The sequence below is a fragment of the Tamandua tetradactyla genome, chromosome 11 (genome assembly GCF_023851605.1).
Source record: "Tamandua tetradactyla isolate mTamTet1 chromosome 11, mTamTet1.pri, whole genome shotgun sequence".
In the NCBI taxonomy this organism is placed as follows: Eukaryota; Metazoa; Chordata; class Mammalia; order Pilosa; family Myrmecophagidae; genus Tamandua; species Tamandua tetradactyla.
This window is the reverse complement of record NC_135337.1, coordinates 95,903,839-95,921,004: the sequence shown is the minus strand read 5'-3', so window position 1 is coordinate 95,921,004 and position 17,166 is coordinate 95,903,839. Positions and strand designations below refer to the sequence as shown.

At 62.6% G+C, this 17,166-nt stretch overlaps 2 protein-coding genes across 5 annotated transcripts; one reads left to right on the top strand and one right to left on the bottom strand.

Annotated features, from left to right (window-relative positions):
• Nucleotides 1–1,390: 1,390 nt before the first annotated feature.
• Nucleotides 1,391–10,056, bottom strand: COPE (coat protein complex I subunit epsilon). 3 transcript variants are annotated; one of them, XM_077122126.1, is made up of 10 exons: nucleotides 9,867–10,053; nucleotides 4,998–5,060; nucleotides 4,704–4,867; nucleotides 4,469–4,621; nucleotides 4,142–4,195; nucleotides 3,785–3,866; nucleotides 2,765–2,920; nucleotides 2,174–2,242; nucleotides 1,608–1,682; nucleotides 1,391–1,508 (listed from the first exon to the last, which is right to left on the bottom strand). In XM_077122126.1, exons 1-10 carry the CDS (start codon nucleotides 9,990–9,992, stop codon nucleotides 1,461–1,463), a joined length of 990 nt encoding a protein of 329 aa, XP_076978241.1. In that variant the 5' UTR covers nucleotides 9,993–10,053; the 3' UTR covers nucleotides 1,391–1,460. The 3 variants fall into 3 exon arrangements, with proteins under 3 accessions (XP_076978241.1, XP_076978242.1, XP_076978243.1); XM_077122127.1 differs by having other exon boundaries at nucleotides 4,704–4,804; nucleotides 9,867–10,052; XM_077122128.1 differs by lacking the exons at nucleotides 1,391–1,508; nucleotides 1,608–1,682; nucleotides 2,174–2,242; nucleotides 2,765–2,920 and adding an exon at nucleotides 3,256–3,519 and having other exon boundaries at nucleotides 9,867–10,056.
• Nucleotides 9,751–16,959, top strand: DDX49 (DEAD-box helicase 49). Of its 2 annotated transcripts, XM_077122106.1 has the most exons (13): nucleotides 9,751–10,479; nucleotides 11,414–11,537; nucleotides 12,333–12,418; nucleotides 12,504–12,625; nucleotides 12,866–13,053; nucleotides 13,168–13,308; nucleotides 14,014–14,089; nucleotides 14,268–14,344; nucleotides 14,528–14,625; nucleotides 15,606–15,680; nucleotides 16,043–16,131; nucleotides 16,247–16,318; nucleotides 16,404–16,959. In XM_077122106.1, exons 1-13 carry the CDS (start codon nucleotides 10,350–10,352, stop codon nucleotides 16,557–16,559), a joined length of 1,434 nt encoding a protein of 477 aa, XP_076978221.1. In that variant the 5' UTR covers nucleotides 9,751–10,349; the 3' UTR covers nucleotides 16,560–16,959. The 2 variants fall into 2 exon arrangements, with proteins under 2 accessions (XP_076978221.1, XP_076978223.1); XM_077122108.1 differs by lacking the exon at nucleotides 15,606–15,680.
• The last annotated feature ends 207 nt before the right edge of the window (nucleotides 16,960–17,166 follow it).

Genomic DNA, 17,166 nt, shown 5'->3' with positions numbered 1-17,166 from the left:
GGGCATAAAGGGCCTTGGTCCCCCTAAGATTTCCCCCTGAATGTTCCCACGTGTGCACAGCTCACCCTTCCCCGGCCACGGCCACGGCCAACACCCCCTGGGGACGGGTGACCTGTCCCTGACCCTGGTGGGTTGTGGCTTCTGCCCTCCACCCCACAGCGGCCAGAGGGAGCCGGGACTGAGGTCCCCAATACCCATGGCAGCAACACCTCACCTGGACCCTGACGCCCTCCCGCAGCCCTGCCCCGCCCACCCTCCACCCTGCTCCCCTGCTCCAGCCTCCCTCCCAGAGCAGACAGCTCCTGCCTTGGCACCTGCGGACCCCACCACAGGCTTCCGGCCCCTTCTGAAGCTCCATACGTTGTCACCCCCACCCCCACCCAAGGTCCCTCAAGCCCGTCCTCCTTAGCAACACCAGGCTCTCCTGCACCCCACTTGCCATTCCTGAGCGCACTCTAGGAGGGCTGGGATCCCACGGGGGCTGAGCAGCCTTGCCAGAGGCCAGGGACGTGACTGCTGCCGCCGTGGTCCGGGGCAGCCCTGGACCTCCCGAGGCACCTGGGCACCGTGTGGCCGCCACAGCTCTGGGACAGAGAGGGGCACTGCCTCCACCCCAAGGCCAGGTCTCACCTCCGTGACCCTCCAGCCTGCTGTTGACCATGGGTTCCCCAGAGAACAGGGAGGCTCAAGGGCTGGGCAGGGCCTAGGGCAGTGGAGGCCGCGCTGGGTCTGCAGTGGGGTGGGGACACTGCAATTCCCAGCCTGGGACTGAGGGATGAGGGGCAGAGCTCGGGGCTCCAGTGGCCATCCCCATGGCAGGAAGGCCGTGCTGGGTCAGGTGGCACGTGCAGGTGGCTTACCCGACCCTGCAGGGGGGCCTGCCTGGAACCCCAGGCAGAGGGCACCCTGTTCAGCTCACAGACCGGCCATGGCCTCAGAGGGTGACCTCCTTGAGCAGCCCGGCCCCCTCCCTGCCATCCTGTCCACGCTGCGCTGTGGGAGGGCGAGTGACTCCCCAGGGAAATAAGGGTGGCTGGGCTGTGGGCGGCATCCTTGAGGACCCCCACTGTCTCCAGGCCACCAGGGCTCCTGGGTTCGACTCCTGGCCTCCAGGGGTGGCTGGGGGGAGCTCTCGAGGCCTCACAACCATGGAGTGGGGTTGGGGAGGGCCGGCACTGGCAGCAGCGCGGGAGTGGGGGCCCTTGCAGTGGTGGGGTGTATCGGCAGGGGTGGGGGGCACCAGCAGCAGCGAGGGGCTGGGGACATCTGTGCAGCTGGCTCACGGACCGTGGACCCCAGACTCTGCCCCGAAGCCCTGGAGACGGAGCAGCGGCCCTCTGAACCCTGCCCCCACACCCTCCCCGAGGCAGACACAACAGCAAGTCCAGGGTCCCCAGAGCAGACTGTTTATTGCCAGGACATGGGGGGCTGGGGGCTCCGGGTGTGTCCAGGTTCGGGCCTCAGGCACTGGGGGCGTACTGCAGCACCAGGCGGTCAAAGTCGTTCTCCTTTGGGACAGGGCACGTATGAGCCGGCGGTGGGAGGGGGCCGGGGCGGGCCGTGGGGGTAGGCCGTGGGTCTGGAGGCGGGTTCAGGGGTGGGCTCACCTTGGCCTGGAACTCCCTGATGAACGGGTGGGTGCGGTGGGCGTCCTTCAGCTGTGATAGATAGCGGCTTGTCACCTGCAGAGGGGCGGGGCTGGGTGACACAGGGACGGGCAGGGAGAGCCAGGAGGGGCCAGGCAGCGACCCCAGGCGGGTAATGCCTCCCCTAGCCCTGTCTCCTCAGCCCATGCTGGACTCCACGCCCATCCCAGAGGACCCTCAGGGGCAGGGGGCCCAAGAGGGGGCCTGGAAGACGCCCGGGGCTGTGGGGTGACATGGACATGGGGTGGGGGTGCTGGACAGAGCTGGGAAGCACCCCCAGGCAGGTGAGAGAATCTCCTGGCCGGGAGGGGGAAGCAACTGGAGAAGGGTCCGAGCTCCCTCCTGAGTCCTCCCTGCCCCACAGGCCCAGGTGGGGATTGCTGGTGGGGGTCTGCGCCCACCCGGTGCACCTGAGCCGCAGCAGTTTGTCTGAGGGGCTAGCGGGGTCCCCCAGCCCCAGGCTGTATCCCTAACCCCCTGGCCCACAGCAGGGTGAGGGGTCTCCTGCGGCGGGGTATGGGGCTCACCTCAGGGGGCTTGCCCAGATGCTGCGACAGAACGATGAGGTTGATGAGGGTCTCTGGGTGCCCGCTGTCCTGGGAACACAAGGCAGACCAGGCTGCGTGGGGGTCCTGCTCCCCTGGGCCCCCTCACTCCACTGCACCCCAGGGGCCCTGGGGCACCAGGAGATGAGACCCACCAAGGCCTCCCCGTCCCAGCCTGCCTGGGCAGCTGGTCAGCAGAGAAGCATGCTGTCCCCTCCCCAGCACTGGACACAGTGATGGCCCAGCTGCCTGGAAATTTCTAGAACCTCCAGGGGGTGGGGGTGAGCTTGCTGTCCTAGGGGATCAGCCACCAGGGGACCCAGCCAGGACCGTGGGGCCCATGTAGGGGGACACTCGGAATCCCGAAGGCCAAGTCATGCCAAACTACACCACGGGCAGCAGGAGAAAGGTGCTGGGCGCAGCCGCCATCAGCCTGCAGGGCAAGAGTGACCCTCCCCCCCAGGCCCACCCCCTCGGCAGGCAACCCGCGGGGGTCCCACAGCTGCATTTACTGTTTCCCCGCGCCCCCCACCCCGGGCCCAGCCGCCCCCTGCACCCCCACCAGGCACACACCTTGTCCAGGGCCTCGTGCAGCAGGCTCTCGGCGTCGGCCCAGCGGCCCTGGGCCATGTGGCAGGCGGCCTGCCCGCTGAGCAGCAGCAGGGTGGCCGAGCACCTGTCGGCCAGCTCCTGGAAGATGTAGAAGGCATCCTGCAGCTTCTCACCGCCCTGCGGGGAGCAGAGCCTCAGGCCGAGCCTCTGGGGTGGGTGCCCCACTGCTCCTCAGGGAAATTTCCGAGCTACCCTGGAAGGCTCTGCCAGCCCCCTCTGTGGCAGGGAGGCCGCCTTCCGTGAAGATCCCTCGCCCGGCACCCTCTGGCACGCCATGCATGAAGCGGGGACCCAAGCCCCAAGGTCTGCACCCCCAGGCCCTCCAGCTGTGTGGAGCAGGACCTATTCCTGGGGATGCTGGGGGGCAGGGGAGCCCCACGCCGCCCTGCCCGGGGCCTCGCCACCCAGGAGGCTTGCCCACTCCCTGCTGAAGGGACAGTGATGTGCTTGGGGAACCATCTGAGCTTTCACAGGGAGCACGTGGAGTCTGTCCTTTCAAACAGGCAGACGCGGCCAGAGCCCTTGGCCCTGAAGGACAAGGGGGATACGCAGGCAGAGCCTCTGGGAGGCCATTCGAGAGAGTGACCGCTGGGGAGATGGTGAAGGAGAGCAGGGCAGGGGGCGCAGGGACAAGTGCCAACCTGAGCTGGGAGAGCCCGCTCGCTGCCGGGAAGTGCCCACAGAGGACCCTGCCAGCCCAACTGGTACAGCGTGTCCTGGGGATGGGGGGGTGGGGGGGGTGCATGGCTTTGTTCCGAGCCCCCACTCTTCCCTCGGACTCTGGAAACCAGGCCACGCCAGGGGAGCTGGGAGAAGCCAGGCGGTGCCCAGCTGGGGAGGGCTTCACATCGGCGTTCCAAGCAGGGATGGCCTGGGGACGGGGAGTGTCTACACGCTCTGGGCTTCCCACCTCACAGCTCTCCAGGGGGCTGCCCGAGACCCAGCACCCCCAGTGCCCCCACAACCCGCGGCTGGGCTCACCACGGCCAGGTTGACCCAGGCAGTGGCCAGCTGTGTGAGGGTGGCGTCCTCATCCTGGTCCTGCATCTTCTTCAACTCCTTCCTGGACGGGAGGCGGGGCCTCAGGGCTGTGGGTGGCCTTCCCCAGACCCGCCCCCAGCACCCCCACCCCTGTCCCGAGGGCATTTGGGCCTGCAGGCATGGCCTGGGCAGCGGAGCCCATTGCATCATAAGGGTGCGGCAGGGGGAACCAGGGGAACCCCACTTCCCGGGCTTGGTGTGGAATCCACTCTGCTGCACGAGGGGAGACCGAGACCCAAGGGAGAAGAAGGCCAGTGGCCAGCCGGGCCCCACCCAGGCCCCTCACAGGCATCTCACCGGGCAAGGTCCAGGCGGTCGAGCCTCAGCAGGATCTGCACTGTCATGGCCGCGCTGCGGGAAGGGGGCATCAGGGCTCCCTCTGTGCGCTCAGCCTCCCCGGCCACCCCCAACGAAGAAGACAGGGCGCCCGGCTCATCCTCACAGCCGGCCAGCGGAGCGGGGTCAGACCTCAGCCCATTGTGCACCGCCCCGGGCTGTTTCCTGCTTCCTTGGGGCCCTCCCCGCGTGTGGAAGCAGCCCAGGAGGAGGGACTGGCCAAGCAGGGGGGTCCCCGGGGCCTCTGTACCTCCCGCACCACCCCCGGCTGTCGGGGCGGGCCCTCACCACTCCAGGCCGTCCCCCTGGTGCAGGGCACGCAGGGCGGCGTCGGGATTCTGCTCGTGCACATAGATGGAGGCAGCCATCAGCAGGAAGGTGGTGTTGGTCACCGCCACGCTCCGGCCCATCTCTCGGTCCAGGCTGGCGACAACTGCGTCCCTGCGTGACACGGTGGCTCAGGCCCGGCCGAGGGCTGCAGACCCCCCTGCCCCGGCCCCAGTCCCTCGCCCAGCGGCCTCACCTCTGGCTCCCGCCGGCCAGGTACTCGGCGAACTTGCGCACGGCCTGGAGCTCCGGGGCCGAGGATGGCTTGATCTCATCCAGGACCACACCGTACTTCCTCTGGGGGGCAGCCAGCACCCCAGGTCTCCACGTGCACCCCAACCCCCCGAAACGCAGGTGGCCCTGTGATGTCACCCCCTGAGCTGCACGGAGGACACGAAAGGCCACCCAGCTCACCGCGGGACCCTCTGCCAGCCTCGTACTCCCTCCCAGCTATCTGCCCGTGGCCTTGGCAAGTGTGGCCTGTGCTCACCTGTGCCAGGTATGCTCTGTACAGGAAGACATCCCTCTCCACGTCGCTCTCCGGGCTTGAGGGCTGTGGGAGCAGACGCGGGTCAGGGCACCCAATGTGGGCCCCGTGGCCTCAGCTCCGCTGAGGGACCCCAGTCAGTGGCTCCCTGCCTCCCAGGTGAGGGGCGAGGGCAGAGCACATCCAACACCCGCCCCAGCCACGACGGCACCCCCCATGAGACACGCTAGGGGGACAGGGTGCCTGTGCTAGAAACCAGATGACAGCAGTAAGGCCCTGGGATGGGGGGGCCTGTGCGTGCTGGCATCTGCAAAGGCGGGAAGAAGGCTCTGGAAGGATTCCTGCCCAGAGCCTAAGGAGGCCAGGAGGCGCTGGAGGGGCGGGGTTGCAACACAGCTGGGTGCTGGGCTCAGGGTCGGCCCGTTTCCGCCTTGCTTTGGTTTCACCTATTTTTTCTTTAGGTGCGTGGTCCGGGAATCAAGCCCAGGTCTCCTGCATGGAAGGCGAGCATTCTACCACTGAACTACCCGTGCACCCTGTTTCACCTGTTTTAGAACAACAAGTGGACACGAGGAAGGCTGGACGCAGGCAGCTGAGCTTCTTGGAGGGCTTAGCTCGGCCACTGAATGCTGTTTTCAGAGATGTGGGCTTTGGGTCACACACCTCCAGCCCCACAAGTGCTCAGGGCAACCTCTCAGGGCCCTGGGCTGCAGCAAGGGGCTCTGCCTTGAGCTGGGGCCAGCAGAGGTGTCCTGGCACAGACCCTGGGGCGGCAGGCAGGGAAGCCAGACCCCTCCCCAGGCACAGAGCGGGAGCACCAGGGCTGAGTCAGACTCTGGGTCTCTGTGGCCAGGAGAGGACCATGTGGATGCAAATGGGCCCTCGCCACCAGGCAAGAACGAGCTGGGGCCTTGGCCTCCCACAGCCCAGTGCTGGCTCCCAGCCCATCCTGTCCAGTGTGGGGTCGGCCGGGGGTCCTGGGTGTGAGCAGGAAAGTGGCAGTCTACACACAAGTGACTCACGCATACCCCTTGGAGGGCAGCTTTGGTGAGGCTGGCCGGCCCCTCACCCGCCTCTAGAGCAGAGGCCATCAAGCTCAGACACCTTGGGGAGCAGGCTGCAAGGGGATGGCCACAAAATGGGCCCCACCGCCAACCTGGGGACCACCGAGACGCCAGCAAAGCCAGGTGGGTGGGAGCTCAGGGACCAACACAAGGAGCAGGATAAAGAAAACCTCAGAGGTCAGACACATAGACCAGGGACCTCCATGACTGCTGGAGTCTGTGGTGCCCTCGTGACTTCCCTCAGCGCTTACTTTCCCACAGCCTCACAGCCCCTGGGAATGGGACGTGAGTGGGCAGCAGGGAGGCTGGGCTGGGCTCATCTCCCAGGGCAGGAGGGCATGAGGCGCTGGCGCTGAGCAAGCAGAGGGGGTGAGGGCGGGCAGTTTGGCAGAAGCTGGACAAAGACTGAAATCTGGGTGCTGGGCCCAGCAGGAAGAGGTGGGCTGGTGGGGTGCCTGTGCCCAGGGGAGCGGCATGCTGGTGAGGCACAGGCATGGCTGGAGCAGGTCATGGCCGCGGAGCACCGGGACGGGAGCAGGGAAGATGCTGTCTGGCCCACACACCTTCCCTCCTCACAAGAAGTGTGCACTCAGTGCCGGGCCACCAGAAATGGTGGCCAGAGCCCAGAGTCTAGGGAAGGAGAGGCCACTCCCTGCCTCCAGGGCTGCCACCTGTCGCTGGCGTCCTCGGGCTCGTGGCCGTGTCGCTCCGATCTCTGCTTCTGCCCCACCGTGGCCGTCTCCTCTTTCCCCACGTTCCCCGTAACTTCTTGTCGCCGGGTTCTGGGACGCCAGGCCAATCCAGTAGGATTTCATTACTCCCAAATAAGTTACGTTCAAGGCCCCAGGGGACACATCTTTCCAGGGGCCAATTCCCCCCACCGCAGAGCGCCCAAGAGGCTCCTGGGCAGCCCATGGCCCCAGTGTCGATTCCCAGTGACCGGCCAAGAGAAGACAGCACCATGTTCTTCGGGACGAACCAGGGAGGTCTCAGTTTGTGCTGACCTGTCTTCAGTGTCCCCCCATGATGGAGCAGGCCAGCGGCTCAGAGACCAGCCACCAGCAGCCACCAGCGAGAAGTGGGCATTTGCAGCCCCTTCCCCACAGGACGGGCCCCACTGACATTGCACTTTGGGGTTGAGATTAGGTTTGCGTGTTATGAAGTGAGAAGATTCGCACGGCAAGTTCACTTCAATGTCAGAGGGGGCCCTGGAAGGTGAGCTTGAATGCGACTCCGAACCTCAAAACAACTCTAGATATAGGTGCCATTACCTCGTCTGACAGAAGGGGAAACTGAGGCTCAAAGCAGTACAGGGGCTTGGCCCGTCCCAGAGAGAGCAGAGCAGAGAGGAATACAAGCTCCCGGCTGGGAGCCAAACACAATCACGGCGTGTTCTTGTTTCCCAGCTACTAAAACAAACACCACACTGGGCCAGCTTAAACAGCAGGAATTTACGGGCTCACGGTTTTGAGTCAGGAGACGTCCAAAATCAAGGCACCAGCCAGGCGATGCTTACTCCCAGAAGCCTGTGTTCCACAGCTAGGGGCCAGCGAGCCCGGGTCCTGGGGAAATGACGTCTACAATGGGGCTTCACTCCCAGAACACAGACACAACCAACACGTCCAAACTGCGGGGAGGTGGGATTCAGAGAAGGCCCCAGAGGCCAGAGAAGGCCCCAGAGGGAGGTGGTGGGAGGTCAGAGAAGGCCCCAGAAGGGGAGGTGATGGGAGGCCAGAGAAGGCCCCAGAGAGCTGCACCCCGAGCCTGGCACCGGCAAGCAGCTGACGCATCACAGAAGGGGCTCTGCAGTTCACATGGGAGGTCCCGTCAGACCACACGTGCAACAGGGAATTCGCTCAGTGGGACCCGGAAGGGATTCAGCAGGAGGAAAGGTCAGGAGATTCCAAGCATAGAAGGATTTGCCGCATCATCGTGGGATCTGAGATGGAGGGGGAGGACCAGAGAGTGGCAGGAGGGTGGCCTCAGCTGATGGCAGTCAGGAAACACCTCAGTCCCACAAGGATCAACCTGAACGAGCCCATGTCAGCCGAGGTCTAGCAGAACTGACAGGATGGATAAGTACAAATGTAAATATTAAGAGATACGTGACAGGAACATGCTGTAGGGTAGCAAGTCTGAGTTCCATAGGGCAGGCCACAAGCTGGGAACGCAATGAAGATTTCCATGAACTCCCTGGAGAAGCCGGTTGAGGCAGAGGTGGAAATTCTTCTTTCTGACTGCAGAAATCCTGTTAGTTCTCCCTTCAAGGCCTTCAACTGATTGGATGAGGTTTCTCTCATTGCTGAAAGCAATCTCCTTTGTTGATTGTAGACACAATCAGCTGCAGATGCAATCAACTGTCTAATGCTTCAGATCCAGAAAATACCCTCCCAGAAGCAATCAGGCCAGTGCTTGATTGACAAAACAACTGGGCACCATAACCTGTCCAAATTGATACACTGACATAACCATCCCAAGCCTAGAAGCAGATTCTCCCCCAGAGTCTCCAAAAAGGAACATACCCCGTCTACACCTTGATTTAGCCCAGTGAGACCCAGGCCAGATGTCTCACCTACGGAAATTGTAAGATATTCCATTTGTGCTATTCTAAGCCATTAAGTTGGTATGAATTTGCTTCAGCAGCAACACAGAACAACAACTACACAAATGTTGTTTCCACAAATCCTAACAGCTTACTAAGGTCCAGGACACCGACTCAGAGAAACCAGGTGAATCCATCAGGTGCCAGAAACAAGGCAAGTGTCCAAATTCCTCCTCAGCCCTCTGTCGCCTTAGGGCTCCAGCAGTCTCTCATGCCTTCAGAAAAAACTGCAAACTCCTGCTATAACCACCTCATTCTCTGTCCTCCCCCTCATTCACCCCATTTTGGATCACAATAAAGAGGCCCAGGCTGGCTTCTTCCACCGTGACCAAGCCATGCTTGCACAACTGAATGGCATCCTTCAAAGAGATATATTGAAGTCCCAACCCTGAGCACCTTGGGACGTGATCTTACTCAGAAATAAGGTTGTAATAGGTGAATTAGACAGTTAAGCTAAGCCTGTACACATGACTGGTGTTTGCATAAGAGGGGATCTGACACAGAGAGGAGGACGAATGCCAAGGATTGCTGGCAAGCCACCACCAGAAGCGAGGGGACAGGCACAGAACAGAGGTTCCCCTACAGACCTCAGAGAGAGCCCGGCCCTGTCCACACCTTGACTGCGGACTTCTGGTCTCCAGAACTATGACCTCATAAATTCATAAATCTTTGTCGTTTTAAGCCATCCAGTTTGTGGCACTTTGTTACAGCAGTCCAAGGAAACTAAGACACCTACAAATGCTCAATAAAGAATGAATGCGTGAACAAGCAAGTGAAGGAGAGGGTTTTGGGAGAAACAACCGGACTAGTCGGGCAGGATAGCTTCGGGAAAGCCACTTTCCTTCCGGAGCCTCGCTGCTGTCAACTGTACAATGAGGACAGACATCCCCACCTCACAGGTGGTGAACGCACAGCGGGCACTGAGCGGGCGCTCGGCAAAGGGACTCAGGGTTCGTTACGCTGTTACTACTGTTATTTACCGTGACCCTCGTTAGAGCGCTACACATTGCTCCTAAGTCAAACGCCTGCAGGGCGCAGAGTGGGCGCTCAGGAACAGGAAGTGGTGCCGCCTTGGGTTTCCTGACGGAACAACGGAAATGCCCCGGCGCGCTCTGAAGGGGCGAGCGGAGGGAAACCGCCTCGAGGAGACGAAGGGAAATTATGAGAAGTGAGCGCGGCCCGCGATCACCCACGCCCCGGCCGCACCTTCACCCGCTGCGCCTCGTTGATGCACTGCTGGTAGCTACCGATGTAGAAGGCGTTCTTCACGTCAAAAAGCTCGTCCACCTCGCCCGGGCCGCCGGGGGCCGGGCCGGGAGCCGGGGGCGCCATCTCCTAGTCTCACTCGCTTCTCTTCCGGAGGGACACGTCGGCCGGAAGCAAGCGCCCACCGCGGAGCACGCCGGGAAGTGTAGTTTTCCTTGTTCCGGGAGGCTGAGCTCTGAGCCAATGGGAGGCTCGTAAGCCGAAGTAGGGGGGGCGGAAGACGCAAGGGCCTCTCGCAGGGCATCTCGGGAATTGTAGTTTAGCTGGGGTCTGGCATTCGGGGACACGCGGTAAAGAGGCGGTGGAGGCCGGGAATGGTCAAGTAAGCTGAAGGGGGCGGGATCACCAAGGAGGAGTAACCAATGAACGAATAGGTTCTCGTGACGCCATTGGCACGCGCCGGAAGCGCGGCTCACACTGTTCATGCTCGCGGCGAGGATGGCAGGTTTCGCGCAACTCGGGCTGTCTTCGTGGCTCGTGGAACAGTGTCGGCAGCTGGGTTTGAAGCAGCCCACGCCCGTGCAGCTCGGCTGCATCCCCGCCATCCTGGAGGGTGAGTACTCCTCACCCTCCGCCTCTCTCCGCCCCCCTTCCCTTCTCGCAGCCTTTGCCTATGGCCGGTCCCGAGGCGAGGACCAGCCTTTAGCGTGCCGGGCCAGCCTGAGCTCCGGAGGCACCCAGGACTGCGATACCGTTTAGACTGCACGATTCGGTCTCTGCGTGTCTGCAGACAAGTGGCTTAACCTCTCTGAACTTTCCTAAATGTGAAGCACAGATCGGGTTTGATGAGTGACTTGTCAATAGTACTGTGGGATTTGGCAGAGCGGGACCTGCTGTCTTTGTTTTGCAAAAAAGGAAACTGAGGCTGTCAAAATTGGTGCTGGATCCTGGACCACGTGGTCCCCTGACCGTCCTTCTCCCCACTTTCCTTGCCTAACTCTGTTTTGCCATTTAAGACGTCCTGGGAATTTCAGTTTTTTACTGCTTTCAGCCCAGTCTTTCTACTCAGTGTCCTGTTAAAAAATGAGAGTTGTTTGTGTAGGCCTAGTGCTCCTTTGGGGGGATATTTTAGGGTGTAACAAGTTGAGGCCCTGCGTAAAAGGAAAGTGAAGGAAGCGCTGTGGAGTGTAGGATGCAGGTTGGGGGAGGGCATTCCAGATTTCCCAGTCCCGGATGCTCCAGACGAGTGAGAATGAGGCGGTGGCTAGCAGCACAGCATCTTGGGTCAGGTGGACATGAGTTCTCTCCAGTCCTTCTAGTCACCAGCTCTGTCCTGGGCGAGTCCATGAGACTCAGCATCTCTCTCTATTTAATGGGACTGGTGATGGTTTCTCCTTTATATGGTGATTGCTCACGTGCCAGGAACTTAAAGGATACAGGCTGGAGCAGGGTTTGCAGTAACTACTTATTAAATGCCGGCTGTCCTAAACTGCCGCATGGAACTGTTTGTGGAGCATGTGGCTGCTGCTTTGTCCTCCCCTGCCCAGGTCGGGACTGCCTGGGCTGTGCCAAGACAGGCAGCGGCAAGACGGCAGCGTTTGTCCTGCCCATCTTGCAAAAGCTGTCTGAGGACCCCTACGGCATCTTCTGCCTCGTCCTGACTCCCACCAGGTAAGCCCCCCACGGACACCCTGGGTGTGATTAACTCGCTGTGTTCTCTGGGACAAATACCTTCACTGCTCTGTGCCACACTTTTCCCATGTGCAAAATGGGGTCAGGCATCGAGCCCAGAGCCTCAGCAGAGAAGTCCAGAGATCCATACAGTGAAAAATAAGAGTGTTCAGTACGACCCAGCCATTGACTGGCACGAAAAAAAAGGACAGGTCCCGTGACAAGCAGTGAAAGCTGAGTGCCAGGCGGTGTGCATTTAATTGGATCTGAGGAGAGGGGTCACGGGAGGCTCTGTGTGAAGGATGCCAAAGGGTCACGTGGGGATGAAGCAGTGTAGACCAAAGAAACCGCGAGTGTATCTATGCAGGGGTGTAAGGAAAAGATAACAAAAAGGTGGTGGAGGCAGCTCACGAATGGCCTTGAGTGCCAGGCCAAGGCTTTCGAATTGTTTGAGAGGTGTGAGCAGAGAAGAGGACGCAAGCCAGGGAGGGGGTCCGGGTAGAGCTGGGACTTTGGGGCAGGGAGGAGGGGACTGGGCAGGGCAGAGGAGGCTGGTGCTCAGGTTTCTCTGGCTTGGGCGCGGGGGTGACTGGCGAGGCCATTACTGAGAAGGGGACCATGGAGCAGATGCAAGTTTGGGGTAGGGGCAGGTGCCAGTTTGGGTGGAGTTAGAGGGAGCTAAAGGGACTTGGTGTGGATGAGTTGGGAGGCCAGGAGGAGGCCTGGAATAGGGTGGGGACGGGCGGCAGGGGCGGGCGCTGTGCTGGCCTCAGTCCAGTGCCTGTGCACCCACAGGGAACTGGCCTACCAGATCGCTGAGCAGTTCCGGGTTCTGGGGAAGCCGCTGGGCCTGAAAGACTGCACCATCGTCGGTGGCATGGGTAAGGGGGTGCCGGGGGTCTCCGGGCCTGGGACCCCCAGCGTCCTCAGAGCCCCACCCAGCCCCCGCTCCTCCTCCGCCCACAGACATGGTGGCCCAGGCCCTGGAGCTCTCCCGGAGGCCACATGTGGTCATTGCCACGCCAGGGCGCCTGGCCGACCACCTCCGCAGCTCCAGCACCTTCAGCATCAAGAAGATCCGCTTCCTGGTGAGCTGGCTCGTCGGCCCCAGGCCGGGCTCAGCCTTCACATGGGGGGCTCAGATCCGTGTCGTCCCCCTCCCCCTCCCAGCAACAATGGATCACCCAGCAGAGTGTTAGGAACTGAGAGGAGGGCAGCCTGGGGGACCGAGCAGCCGGGGCCGCACGCAGCTGAGACTGGCGTGAGGAGGGCGCTCCCAGGAGGCAGGCGGCCCTGGCTCATGGGCCTCACCCCCATCTACCGGGCAGGTGCTGGACGAGGCCGACCGGCTGCTGGAGCAGGGCTGCACCGACTTCACCGTGGACCTGGAGGCCATCCTCGGGGCAGTGCCAGCCCGGCGGCAGACGCTGCTTTTCAGCGCCACGCTGACCGACACGCTCCGGGAGCTGCAAGGCCTGGCCACCAACCAGCCCTTCTTCTGGGAGGCCCAGGCCCCGTGCGTCCCGGGGGCCCGGGGTGGGAGGGATGGTTGGGGGGTCATGGGCGTTCCAAAACCGTAGACCGAGCTGGGCAGGAGAGAAACTGAGCTCGACGGCCCTGCCCATGCCAGGGTCAGCACGGTGGAGCAGCTGGAGCAGCACTACCTGCTGGTGCCCGAGAAGGTCAAGGACGCCTACCTGGTCCACCTGGTCCAGACCTTCCATGACGCACACAAGGACTGGGCCATCGTCATCTTCACCCGCACGTGCAAGTGAGCAGGCTGCCCCGCCCAGGCCTCGGGACCCCAGCGCCCTGGTCTCTCCCCAGCAGCCACACCAAGGCCACAGCCCTGGGCTGGGCAGCAGGTCCCGGGAGCCTGGGCACAGTCTGGGCACATAGAGGCAGTTGGCTGAAAGCAAAGCTCAGGGTCGGGCCGTGAACCTGGGTCACCCAGCCCAGGGCAGGCTGGGCCCCGCTGATGCCTCAGCCCCTCTGCAGCTCTATTGCCAAGCAGCCCTTGAGGCCCCGAACCCCCTGGGGAAGCTGCCATGGCCCAGGGTGTCACTAATGCACGGATGTCCAGCCCGTACCTAGCTGGTGGGCCTCTCAGACTACTTCACATTGGCTCCTACCAGAGGCTGGTCTGGCACGAGACAGGTTGGCTACCCCACCCTATGCCAGGGAGCCAGACTTTCTAACTGGCTGTTTCCCAAGGAAATATATCAGTTACCAGAAAAGTGAAGGGCTGGCTGGAGAGCGGCTGTCAGGTACGGCGGGATCCAGCAGCTTACATGATGCTGACTGGTCTCTCTCACTGCCTGTTTCCCGACTCTCCTTCTTGTGGGTGGCAGAGTTTGGTGACAGCAGACCTTCCGGCACCAGCCACCCTCCCCCTTCCTGAGCTGTGCGGGGCCCCCTGCTTGGCTTCTGGGGGGAACGGGGTGGGAGGGGCTGACAGGTGTGTCCTCACCTCCAGGACCTGCCAGGTTCTGTGCATGATGCTCCGCAAGTTCGGCTTCCCCACCGTGGCCCTGCACTCAATGATGAAGCAGGTGAGGCCGGGCCCTGCGCCCCGCACCAGCCACGGGGACTTCACCCTGGCCATGCCCTCCGCTGGGAACATGCTTTTAGCCATCCTTGCTGCCCCTTCTCCCCGCTGCCCACCCACACCCAGCTTGTCCCCGTGCTGAGATGCGGCCTGAGCCCCCTTGCTTTCCCAACCTGGCACAGAAAGAACGCTTCGCCGCCTTGGCCAAGTTCAAGTCCAGCATCTACCAGATCCTGATTGCCACGGATGTGGCCTCCCGGTGAGCGGCCAGGGCCCCGGGGTCCCCTTCCCCAGGGCAGTGTGTGGCATCCCTGAGGGCCTGAGGACAGGCAGCCTGGCCACGGCAGGGTCGGTGGCTTAAGTTTCCCACTGGGTGAGCGTGGGTGCGTCCCAACCTCAGCCCCTTCACCTGGCCAACGATCTGAGCCCCCTCTGCTTGCAGGGGCCTCGACATTCCCGCAGTGCAGGTTGTCATAAACCACAACACCCCTGGGCTCCCCAAGATCTACATCCACAGAGTTGGCCGGACGGCCCGTGCAGGTGAGGGGGAGGGGGAGGGGGAGGGCGGGAGGGCGGGCAGGGCACCGGGCAGCTCGTGCAAGGGAGAGGGGAGGGCAGAGGGTGGCCTGCCAAGTGGGCAGGCAGGGGGTGGGACCAGGGGCCTTCTGGAGCAGTCAGTCCCTGTACATCGAGGAGGCGAAGTCGTGACCTGGCCCGGGGTGGGATGTAGCCCACAGACAGGCAGCGCTGTGAATTGTCAGGGGGTCCTTCCCTCGCCAGGGTGGGGTGCCCAGGTCTCCCTGCAAGTGGGATGGGGTGGCTGTCCCCTACAGGTGTGGCCCACTGCCCATGGCCCCCTCCCCACCTCATACCCCAGCCCCCCTTGCCTGCAGAGCAGCTCACGAGGCCCGCAGGAGTGGGCTGTCAGGGTGGGGTCTGCTCATGGGTCCTGCGATACTAAGCACTACATCGACCCCCAGCCCATCTCACTGGGACCCTGGCCCAGGGCCCTGGGCATCCTCTGTCCGCCTCCAGCCCACTGGAGAGGGGCAGCGGATCCAGGAGATCTTCTCATGGCTGGAGAGGGACAAGCTCTTCTCTCCTGGCCCTGCAGCCGGAGCAGATCGTGCCTCCCTCCGTCCTCCAGTGACAGGATGTGATGCTTCCTGGGCTCCCACCACATACCCCACCAGAACAGCCTCGTCAGCTGTCAAGTGCCATCTCAGAGCCAGCCACTGTCTCAGAAACAAGCCATGAGCTCTGGGCTGAGGCCCTGTGGGGCTTCTCACTGATGTAACTTAACTTGAGCTCCCTGGCAGCCACACCAAAGAGGGACATCAGCACCTTCATCAGCCACTGTGTACGGTGCCACACTGGCTGGCAAGAGGGCTGCTTCCTCAGTCCCCCAAGCTCCTCTTGCACCTTGAGAGGACACCAAGCCACCCTCAGGGTATGGGGGGACCCTGCTCAGGCTGCCCCCTTCTGTCACTGTCACTCAAGTGACTGGTGGCTCCCCACAGGGCGGCAGGGGACAGCCATCACGCTGGTGACCCAATATGACATCCACCTGCTTCACGCCATCGAGGAGCAGATCAGTGAGTGGGGGCGGGGTGGGTCACGGACAGCCACATCCAGGTGCTCTGTGGCCCGTGGGACTATCACCGTGGTGCCAGGGGCTCCGAGCTGCTTGCACATGCCCTGGAGTGGTTCCACCTGAGGCCAAAGCCGGGAACCACCATTCCAGGGCAGAAAGACAGATGGCAGCAGGCCTGAGAAGTAAACGTGTTCATGGTCAGACCTGACACTGGAGCAAAGGGGGGTTCGATTTTGTCCACCTGTGTCTCCCTGAGGTGCCCCCGGGCCCTGTTATCACCAGGCAGTCTTGCCTACCCCTCTGCACGGGGAACTCACTCTGCAGCCAAAGCTGTTCCTGCTGTGACACCCCCGCCCCCCACAGGGAAGAAGCTGGAGGACTTTTCGGTGGAGGAGGCCCAGGTGCTGCAGATCCTCACGCAGGTCAACGTGGTGCGGCGGGAATGTGAGATCGTGAGTGTGGGAAGGGGCAGGGCTAGGACCCTCCCTACACTGGGTGGGTTTAGAGCCCCTCCAAACCCCCCAGCCCCGTGACTGGCCTCTCTTGCTCTTTATCCCCCCCCCCCAGAAACTGGAGGCGGCCAACTTCGACGAGAAGAAGGAGATCAACAAGCGAAAGCAGTTAATCCTGGAGGGGAAGGTGAGGGGCTGCTGAGGTAGGGACTGGAGGGTCCCCTGGGGTGGGCTGGCCACTCAGCAGCCATCTCTGACCCTGCCTGTGCCAGGACCCTGACCTGGAGGCCAAGCGCAAGGCTGAGCTGGCCAAGATCAGGCAGAAGAACCGGCGCTTCAAGAACGCCGTGGGGCAGACACTGCGGCAGCAGAAGGCCAGCAGGGCCGTGCACCAGGGACACCCAGCCGGGGCCCAGGGCCCAGCCTGAGTCCCCCATAGTCCTCCCCCCCACCCAGGACCCGGCCTGGGTCCCCCATGGTCCACCCACCCATCCGCCCAGGACCCGGCCTGGGTCCCCCATGGTCCACCCACCCATTCACCCAGGACCCGGCCTGGGTCCCCCATGGTTCACCCACCCATCCGCCCAGGGTCTGGCCTGGGGCTCCTCCACTGAACAAGGTGACGGGGACACTCCCTGGGGCCAAGCCTGGGCTGAGTCAGTCACAGAGGGTGAAAGAGGCCCTAAGGTCACACAGAGCTCACCACAGAGACCCCAGCCAGGGCTCCTGCTGGCCTTGGCTGCCCCTGGAAGAGACAGTTGGGATTTGTGTTGTCTCACAGGGATGTTGTGTATAGTTAGGTGCTCAATAAACGAGTCTTTTGCCTTCCCTGGTCTCTTCTGGAGCGTGGAGGGCAGGGGGAGGAGGGTGTAGCCACCTCGCTTTCCAGGACCCCCAGCTCATTCCCCCATCCTCCTCCTGGGTTTGTGTCCCATAGGGCTGGCCCCAAAGCTTTGGGGACAAACAGCCAGGTTCTGCTGAGGTGCAGCCTCAGGCCAGGGCAGACCCTCTCTGGGCTGTGCCCTCACCAGGGAG

Bases quoted from the DNA above. Each gene is read 5' to 3' on its own strand.
- COPE (XM_077122126.1), bottom strand. From the start codon at position 9,992: ATGGCGCCCCCGGCTCCCGGCCCGGCCCCCGGCGGCCCGGGCGAGGTG. The intron at 2,921-3,784 runs GTGAGCCCAGCC...TGCTCCCCGCAG, and splicing joins CCTGGGTCAACCTGGCCGTG to GGCGGTGAGAAGCTGCAGGA. The intron at 1,683-2,173 runs GTGAGCCCCATA...GCCCCTCTGCAG, and splicing joins ATCTGGGCAAGCCCCCTGAG to GTGACAAGCCGCTATCTATC.
- DDX49 (XM_077122106.1), top strand. From the start codon at position 10,350: ATGCTCGCGGCGAGGATGGCAGGTTTCGCGCAACTCGGGCTGTCTTCG. The intron at 11,538-12,332 runs GTAAGCCCCCCA...GTGCACCCACAG, and splicing joins CTCGTCCTGACTCCCACCAG to GGAACTGGCCTACCAGATCG. The intron at 13,054-13,167 runs GTGCGTCCCGGG...TGCCCATGCCAG, and splicing joins TTCTGGGAGGCCCAGGCCCC to GGTCAGCACGGTGGAGCAGC.